The 10033-nt window shown below is 39.7% G+C and overlaps 2 protein-coding genes across 2 annotated transcripts; one reads left to right on the plus strand and one right to left on the minus strand.

The window, feature by feature from the left end:
- Positions 1 to 342: 342 nt before the first annotated feature.
- On the minus strand, positions 343 to 1835 carry LOC311487303 (protein FAM107B; the record flags this gene model as incomplete). Its single annotated transcript, XM_084543525.1, has 4 exons — positions 343 to 707; positions 794 to 938; positions 1527 to 1683; positions 1814 to 1835. 4 exons carry the CDS (start codon positions 1833 to 1835, stop codon positions 606 to 608), a joined length of 426 nt encoding a protein of 141 aa, XP_084399651.1. The 3' UTR covers positions 343 to 605.
- Positions 1836 to 4865: 3030 nt separating this feature from the next.
- tmem167b (transmembrane protein 167B) lies at positions 4866 to 9318 on the plus strand. The gene is made up of 3 exons (XM_084543527.1): positions 4866 to 5009; positions 5988 to 6119; positions 8263 to 9318. The coding sequence occupies exons 1-3, from the start codon at positions 5000 to 5002 to the stop codon at positions 8343 to 8345; spliced, it is 225 nt and encodes a 74-aa protein (XP_084399653.1). The 5' UTR covers positions 4866 to 4999; the 3' UTR covers positions 8346 to 9318.
- The last annotated feature ends 715 nt before the right edge of the window (positions 9319 to 10033 follow it).

Genomic DNA, 10033 nt, shown 5'->3' on the forward strand with positions numbered 1-10033 from the left:
CACTCCCAAAGCATCAGCTGCTGGCAGAGGGAGGGGCATAAGAATTGAAGCTAGCATGTCATTGGCTACTAAATTGTTACACGCCCCCTTGTGCAGGATGAATCGTCAACATGTTTTCCAGGAAATTATGGTACTCCAAAATCTCTTACATGGGTATTACACAACACAAAATACCTTTTTGTTTAGATATATGTTGTATAGTGCCATATACGGTAGGTGACAAAGAAAGCAATATACAAAAAGAAATATACAGATGTATAATATATCAAAAGCAACATACAACACTATATTTGATTTCATGGATACAATATTCTATGGGCAATAATTCCTAGTTTGGTCCTGAATCTTTGCTGCAAGAAATGAGGACAACATGCACTGCAAAGTTCAGCTGAGGCTTATGTGAGGCCTTTTATACTGCATTTTGCAGGAGGACTTTAAACCTCCAGACTGCCTCCTGAATTTACCTGAATCACACTCAAACATTATTCTCTAAATAATGTACAACCGAGTGACTGACCATTCCAGCATAATATCCCTTTTAACCAACAGCAGTGTACTGAAGGAACTTGTGGACTGTGTTAATATTTGCACCTTTGCTGTAGCGATCATAAGGAAGAATTTGGGATATGCCTCAGGGCTTGTCTCACGCGGACAAACTCTGGTACATTCTTCAGACTTTCACTCCTCTTCTTCTCCTCCAGCTCATACTGAAAGATAGAAGACATCTATGTTCAGACATGATCCGTAAAACAAGATTCCCAAGCTGCAGGGTTTTCTTAACTTAAATGCTTACAACTTGTATTCTCTGCTGCCGTGTGCGTAGCTTCACCTCTAGGTCAGAGAGGGGGAGGAGAGCCAGGTCCCTCTGCCTGCGCAGCTCTCTCTGTTTGTGTTCCAGGACACACTGCAGCTCTGGCTTTCGTCGTGGCAGTACCCCACTAAGAACACAAGATAATAATGAACTAGAGATACAATTTAAACAAATTCCTTGGAGTGCTTCTCACCAAGCAATGCAGATAGATTAAAATAACATGACTGTTCATTGATTGTTTTGCTTTCTACTATACCGACTGTGCTGTAGTTATAAACATGATTTCTGTTTTCTCAGTCACAAGAGTGAGAAAACTCTCATGTCCCCTGTTGAGAGATCAGCAGTGATCTCTAGCTGGGTGTTGTACCTTTGACTCGATTAGTGTTAAACACGGCCTAAGCATATTGCTTATCCCCGGCCACCTCCCTGGTCAGCTGCACTGCTGAATCCTAAGAGGATTCGCTGACTGAGTAACGGGACAACTCAAATACTGACTTGGAGAACTAGTTCTTCTTTCTGAATGCAGTTACAACCGGCTTTTACCACACACACTAGCCCACAAAAATAAAAATAAAATAGAACAAGTAAATAAAGAAAGATTTTCAAACATTCATTGATTTATGGTATGAAACTCTCTGCTGCATATTGCTGACTAATGTCACGTGTGTGCCCCTGCAGCCTTTGTGACCTGATCATGAACTAACAGGTATCTCACCGTCTGTGACAGAATAGCAGCTCTTCATGAAGAGCCCTGTGTTGGTGAGAAGCCAGGACGGGATTTGGAAGCTTTCTGGGTTTGATGAGGTCAGCATCCTCCTGTTGTTGATTTTCCGTCACCTGGTGACATGGGAGCATCCAGCCGTGGTGTGTGTCTGATGCACAATAATAAAACCCAGTGTATCTCAGTAACGGAGACTGATAATGTAATGAATTAAGGCTTCTTATTTCTTTAAATTCACTGAAGCAATATGAACTTCAACTTTTTGTCTGCTTCCTTCTTACCTATTCTGTTTCGAAGGCCCATTTTTTGTGATGCCTGAATGAAGAAGAGGAGTAAGTCAATTCCATTTCAATACAAATACAATTAAGCTTAAAATATGCAAACAGTACGGTATAAGCAGGTATATTCAGTCATCAGCACATTTAAATAATCATATTGAAAATGGATGCTGATATGCTCACATCGTATTACAAAATAAAAAAGTATTCAGTGCTTTCTTTGGATTAGCACAGTATGGCAAACTGTAACTTGAATTAGTTGTTCATTCAGTTAAAAGATATATCTTCAAATAAATAAAAAGAAAATCAGTAGATAGATTACTGTAGGCACTATGTGCCAGACTTTTAAATCTTAATGCTCATTTCTATGGACTGTGTTTTGGACCTGTGCAATCCAACTATATTAATGCTCTCAGCGAGGTTGCTACGGGCTGATTCAACTTTTGCTCATGTCAAGACAGAAATGAGTTCAAGATTTCCAAATTACCATAAAGATTACATTTTCTTAAAATTGTACAATTGGCACATGAGATATTTTTCCAGTGGGAGTCCAGAACACACATTCCTTTAACCATTATCCAGGCACAGGCACAGATAATTAAACCTGGTTTTCTGAACAATGGACACATTTTTACAAATTCAAGTTCAACTTTACTCATGATAATTTGCAAACCCAATAGCATTAAAGTGATCAAAAATGGAAACTGCTCTTACCTGTGTGCACTTGTAGAGACGCATTGCTGAAGAGAGAGATGCTAAAGAGAGAGTGCTGAAGCCTGTAGAAGCCAGAGGAACAGGAGCAGGTCACTGTTGTTGTCGGTGTGCACAGTGAGCTGCAGCATGGCAGATCAGAGCAGGTGTGCCACACCATCCTGTGATCAAATCTCATTATCTGTCTAAAGACCCTTTGTTCCATGCTTGATTCCCTCAGGAGAGAAACTTCTGTTGTCTGAGAGTGGCATATGCAGAGATTAGGCCAATGCGACAAGAAGGAGCCTACTGATAACCAAACAAATGTGGTGTTTGTTTACTTTATTGTTAAATCCATCAGTTTATTGATGATCTTTTTTCTTAGTTATTGAGTTGCACATCTGTCCCCAACTGCTGTGAGCCTGTATTATGTTTGTATATATTAAAAAACTGAAATAGAGGTATAACATTTTTATAATCCTGAGACAAACTGTACATACAAATCTGACTGTTTCTGTCCTGATGTAGTAGAAATATACAGATTATGTGTGTACATTTCAGTGTGACAGAGTTTGCATAAAGGACTCTCGAGCAATGGGTGAATTAAGACTGGCTGAAACAGGGCTTGTTTTTTGTGACCTAAAAGCAAACAGAAGTGGCTAGACAATTTGTTCCGTAGTGGCCCTCTGGGAATAGGGTGGGGGTGGCTCAGCTGTATAATGGTGTCAGCTTGTTGTGGTGTGGGTGGAAGCTCACTTTAATCCTCATCCTTCCCTCTACTGGCTGAGGTGTGTCCAGGTTCGGGGCAGCAGCAGAGCCAGCATTTCGAAACAATTTGTTAATTCGGCTCATAGGTGCTGGCTGCTGCACAGCGGTGTGATCAAGGACCGCTGCAAATATCTCACTTGCAGGGTTGTACATAAAACACAGTTCTGATTCATGGTGAACTTATGGAGAAATACCATCTAAATACAAAAAAATAAAAAATAAATTCTGCTAAATTAAAATCATGAGAATATTGATTGCATTCATATATATATATATATATATGTATATATATATATATGAATGCAATCAATACTATGTATTGTGTGTCAATAAAGATAATCTATGAATGTTTTCATTTTAACGTGGTGCGAATGACTCATTCCAGAAGGGGGCAGTAGTAATCATAGTAATAGCTGGACAACAACAAAAATAAAGCGTAGAAGAAGACTGTCAACCAGGGAAACGGAAATGGCCTCATTAGATCTAAGTCCTACAGTAGTGTATTCAAGAGTTCCTTTATGGACTCTTGAATATCTTTCAGTTGATCTTAGTCTATTGGAAGAAGCTAAGAATGAGGGTATAGATAGTTATGAGGTGCAGGGGTATTTAAGGGAGAGATATGGGGATAGAATTATATTGTACACAGATGGGTCCAAAAGGGATGTGAGAGTGGGAGTGGCTTTTGTTATTCCAAAGTTAAAAATAACATCACAAAATAGAATTAATGATAATTTAGCAGTATATACAGCAGAATTAATTGCTATTTTGATGGCACTTTCTTGGGCAGAGAGCAATAGGCCAAGAAGTTTAGTAATTGCTTCAGATTCAGTTTCAGCTCTGATAAGTATTCAAAACATAAATTCACAATCTAGACAAGACATTGTTCTAGAAATAGTCCAGATGGCAAACAAGATATTGAAAGCTGGAATAAATGTTGGTTTTGTTTGGGTTCCTGCTCATAAAGGAGTGACCGGGAATGAGTTAGCTGATAAGTATGCAAAAAAAGGCAACAGAACTGGATCATATAAGTTTAAGTATTAAGTATAGTAAGGCTGAAGTTAAATCCATTATTAAGGGAAAGATAAAGGAGAAGTGGCAAGTCTTGTGGGATACTGGTCAGACAGGTAGGAAAATGTATAGTATTCAAAGAAGAGTGGGGGTGAGTAGAAGTACTTGCAGAAATACACAGGAAGAGAACATAATTTCACGAATGAGATTTGGGCACACAGGACTAAATAGTACACTATTTCTAGTGGGAAAACATGCTGATGGGAGATGTAGTGTATGTAACACTCAGGAAACCATAGAACATGTAATTGTAGAATGTACTAGATATGGTAATGAGAGGCAACAGTTAAGACATCAACTAGAAGAGGAAGAGACTCCTTTAATATTAAATGATATTTTACAAAAGAAATCTGGAGATGTATGTTTTAAGTTTCTCTTTTCTTTTCTTAGACGAACTGGTTTAATAAAGATCATTTAAGCATAGGGACATATAGTATTCAGACCCACACTCCATTTCAGAAGGTGGCGGTAATGCAACCAAACGTTGTTTGCCAACTGCCATAAAACAAGAAGAAGAAGAAGAAGAAGAAGAAACGGAAATGTCAACCGAGTGACTGCGAGGCGAAGCAAACTGAATTCTGTCTTTACTTTAAAATCTAGGATGAGTTGCTAATGTAGAGGACGAAACAGTCGCTTAACGTCGTCAAAGAGCAAACTGCGAATATGACAAATGGTAGGTTTACTGTATTATCCCACTAGCTAAGACGTGTCGGCAGCAGCATCAGACATGTAAGTTAGGCTACTTGTAGGAAGGAAGGCTAGTGGAGGCTAGGTTAGCTGTAGACGTGGCCCTAGGCAGCACTATCTGCCTGTTAGCACAAAAACAAATGCTTTACTCGGTCTAACAATGTTACATCACTTGTTTGTTATAAGCACAGATTCGCCGCTACGTTTGCCATAATTGATATTAAACTCTTCAAATCTCCTATTTTTGTTTTGCTAACTAGCTTTGACTAGTGTGTGCTAGCTAGCTTTGACTAGGGTGGCTAAATATTCAGGTAAACCACAACTGATAGCAAGTACCAGAAGTTAGTCATTAACATATCCACCTCATCCCTTTCTCATGTCGCTGCTTATTTCAGTGCACCATCTTGAGATTACTGGCGTTTCTGCAAGTGCATGAAACTTTTAACCTACCAGAGTCAACAACACAGCTTGTGCACGCTGGTATATTGTTATAAATTCACCACTAGGTAGAGTAGGCTACTTTTTGAATTCAGTTAATATCAGCAGTATTTCCAGTTCATATTGGGAAAAATGTCAGATGTAAGACAACACTGACATAAACTGAAGAAATCATTATTGTAGAGATGGTGTAGATTGAAACTACTGTCCAGTGTCTTCTTCAAAACTCAACGTACTCTCCATGCTCATGTATTTTGAATGGGATACATATTAGATGAAGATGTGTACACATATTTAGATTTTAAAATCACATCATCTTAGTATTAAGCACCCCATATTTTCACTGTTAATTGAATAGCAGTAATGTTTTTTTCATAACATAATCATTAGAGTCTACTGCAAAATAAATATCTCATACATTTAGATTCTCTCATGCATCAGTGAACATGTTTAAAAAAAAAAAAAGTTGAGTGAGCTATACGTTCAGCTAACTGCCACTAAGTCCAGACATTATCCTCTTTCATAGTGTACTCTTTCGACGGCATCCTGGTGTTTGGGCTGCTGTTCATCTGCACTTGTGCGTACCTGAAAAAGGTGCCTCGCCTCAACAGCTGGCTGCTGTCAGAGAAGAAAGGAGTATGGGGTGTCTTCTACAAAGGTAAATGTAAAATGTGTTATCACTGATGTGGCTCACAACATGTCGGACGCCAAATCCAAATGTGATGTTGTGTATGTCTATTTGTTATTTCTGTGGCCCACCGATGTATTATTTGGGAATATTTATTGAATCAAGGATGCAGAACCAAATAATTTGAACATAAATCTAAATGAAGCTTTAGGAAGTCAAACACCTGCTCAGTTGAATTAGTGTCAGACAACTTTACTAGTCAGTAATAGTTGACACTATTTGGCTCTCAGAAGCTTCTCTGTTTCCTTATTTTTATTCAGAATCAGACTTTATTAAGGTCACAGCTCATTGGGGTGGGGAGTTCATAAAATGATAACTGAAAAAAGTAAAACCTTCGTCATCGGGCATTTACATTTGGACAAGAATGTCAGTGCTCCCACATTATGTATTTCTGTCTGACCAAGCTTGCCTCAGGATTGGTTAAAGTCAAAATACGAAAGATTTTCAGTCGGTCTGTTTCAGAAAATAAATGAATGAATGTCTGTGTCAGGCTGCATCCTGCTGGGGATGGCTGCTGCAACTTTTGGACCTGGCATTCATGTGAAATTTACTTAGACATGTACCACCCACCTAGACCAGACCTGGCACCCCCACCTCATAGCAATGACACTCCTTGATGGCAGCAGCCATCCCCAGCAGGATGCAGCCTGACACAGACATTCATTCATTTATTTTCTGTAACCGCTTGTCGTCTGGAGGGTCGCAGGGTAGCAGGAGCTTATCCGAGAGGCGGGGTAAACCCTGGACAGGTCGCCACTTTACCACCGGGCTAACACAGAGAGACAGACAACCATTCACACTCACACCAATCACAAATTAACCTAACAAGTATGTCTTTGGACGGTGGGAATGGTAAATGGTATTTGGCCTTGCTTTTATATAGAGCTTTTCTACCTATTGGTACTCAAAGCGCTTTACAGTCACAGACACATCTGCCCATTCGCTCAGACAAGCACACACATATTCACACACCAGTGCCACGCACTGGGAGCAAATTGGGGGTTCAGTGTCTTGCTCAAGGACACTTCGGCAGGTGGCACATTCCGGGGATCGAACCGCTAACCCTCTGGTTCGTGGACAACCCGCTCTACCTACTGAGCAGCACAAGGTGTTGACCTGGCCTCCAAATTCACTAGATCCCAAACTGATCAAATATCTCTGGGATGATCCAAAGAGGCCCCTCCCCTCAAAGGCCCCCACTAACGACACTCTGTTGCCAGACACCACTGGACACCCTCAGAAGGCCCATGTCCATTCTCTGATGAGTCAGAACTGTTTTGGATGCGCAAAGGAGACCTACACAGTCAGATGGTCATAATGTTATGCCTGATTGGTGCATATACGTATACGATTTTGTCTTACAGCAGAGCAGGTGGGTACACCCTCCTTAACAGCCATCTGTTCTTGTGCAGTAGCCTCTAGAGGCTTCCAGCAGGTGCATTATTCTTCACTGGAAGCCACTGTTAGTCTCTGGAAGCTGCGTTTTCTTTGTAGGAATATCCCAGGTGGGCAGTATGAAGGGGTGTACAGAAAGCTTTAGATGGAGAGGTATTCAGTCACTGTACACATAGTAAATTTAAAGCACTGGCCTACATATTTGATGTACATATAGCTTGCAGGGCCCATCATCTTAAATCATTGGTTATGTAATGCCCTAATTATTTATTATTATTATGTCATTACACTCCTTAAGGTCTGTCTCAGTCAGTAAGAAATCAGAAACTTCCAGGATTCTGACTCTCTAATGTCATGTCAAATATATTACTATCATTTTATGTCCAAATCCTAACCATACTCTCAAGAATTGGTGAAGACTCCCACTACATGGGTGGAAAATCACCAAACATGTGCATGTATAAAGTAGTTTATGTGAAAACTGCCATGAAATACTACGTGTCACTTTCATTCAGCTGCACAAATAAATCATCCATGTAAATATTAAATAAAAAGGGAGGTAGTTTATTAATTTGGAGTAAGATGCTTCAAACTAGTTCTGTGGTGGAAAGTTACTTACATTGCATAAGTGATACACATTTGTCTACAGTATTGTTGTGTTTCCCTTTCCTAAGCTTTTATAGCTGACCTGACTTTCCCCCCTGTCTCTCCCACTTAGCTGCAATAATTGGGACGAGGCTTCACATCGCCGTGGCGGTGTCCTGCTTGACCATGGCCTTCTACGTTGTCTTCTTGAAATGATAGTCAGACTGGACTGGGAGGGACCAGACGGTTGCGGGCAGGGGATGGACTCATCTCCGTGGTCACGTGTTAATCCTTGTTATGGGACACCTCTTGGATAATGTGACGGATGAAACCCCACTGGGCCTGTGTGGACCCGATGTTAAAGCCAAGCCAGTGCTGCCCCCTTTTGATGACTGGGTACATTACTCCTTCCTTAATAGTATGTGTGCACTACAGACTTGAAGGGCATCATAAATCTACTCCACAGTTACGGCGGAGGAGAGAACCATCTGGTTCACATGTGGTCATTCTGTTGTTGATCAATACTGTTTGTTGTCCATCCACACCACATAATTTATATTGAAGGATGCAGAAAATCAAAGGGCAGTGTGTGCATTATACTATATATCTGTATATGACACAATATTAGCCTAGCTGTATATATGTGGAAGAATTATAGAGATTTGCTATAGTTAATGTTTGATCAAACCTGCTCCCAGCTATGCTATTTTTTCTGTGTCAGTTCTTCTGTGAATGGTGGAGGGAAAGATAAACAAAGCTAATATATAAAGATGTCCTTGTGTACACTATTTTCTTTCCATAACAGTGCTGTCTGGCATCTCTTAAACTTTTTTAGGTTTGATTTACACATTTTGCACAAGGGTATGTTGTATATATTTTGTCATCTAAATGTATAATGGAAAGCGTGTTTTATTGGATTGCGAGTGACAAAGTTCCATCAGAACTGTGTCACAGAGACAAGAGTAATAACTTCAGTCGAGGAGCATATCAACATGAAAATTGGACATCTATCTCAGAGTTGCGTGAAGATTTTAAAAGCAATGCTAAACGGGGATGGTGCTTCTCTTGCCATTTTATCAAATGTATACTGTTACTCTGACTTTAATTCTGACACATTATTTGTATTAAAAGAAGAAATTGTTGTTTTTGGAGGGGATGCAATGCAATTTTGACTAAAATGTTGATCATACAGTGTCTGTGTTTTTTGTCTTTATGAACAATTTAAATTTCAGTGCATATCAAACATTCACTTCAGACCCTTTGAAGAGTTTCATAGTACTTAGTTCAATTTTGATAGTATATAAGATAAATTAATTCTTGTATGGGGACATTTTTTTTAGTATTACTCATCTAAGCATCTAGACAAACCAATCTGAGTTTTCTAAAGACACAATAGCTGTTTTAATACTTGCCACAAAAGACAGAACTGAAGTGGTCAAAACTCCAGCAATACTGCAAAAACTTTATAGAACTTTGTTTTGGTAAAGTTGTGCCATTTAATACTTATGTAGCTGGAGCTGTGGCCACTTCATAGCTCTCTTCCTCCTCCATTCACTAAGTAGATGAAGTGTACAGCAACATAGGCCAGTGCTTTTTAAAGATTCTGTGTGTGGTTGTTGATTCCATTCAAATTTAATCAACCCATGTCAGAGTTTTTCAACAAAATATAGCAGCTTTCATTTTCATCCGTTGCGCCTTCTAAAAGTCTGCTAAAGAAAACCCCCCAGTGAAATCCCCACAGCAAGATTCTGTCCCCAGTATGCACCATGGTGGGCACTGTGTGTGGCTGCTGATGTCAACTTTTTGGACTTCCGCCAAGCACAGCTTGCCTCATATTTATTTTCTTGTTCCCCAACAAGCAGCATCTGGCGAAGCATGCACACACAGTAGTTTTATGTGCGTCT

Source organism: Chelon labrosus, assembly GCF_963514085.1.
Source record: "Chelon labrosus genome assembly, chromosome: 4".
NCBI classification, from domain to species: Eukaryota; Metazoa; Chordata; class Actinopteri; order Mugiliformes; family Mugilidae; genus Chelon; species Chelon labrosus.

What these genes read in the sequence shown, in the direction of transcription:
- tmem167b (XM_084543527.1), top strand. An exon ending in ATGGGGTGTCTTCTACAAAG is followed by an intron (nt 6,120 to 8,262) that starts GTAAATGTAAAA and finishes TCTCCCACTTAG; the next exon opens with CTGCAATAATTGGGACGAGG.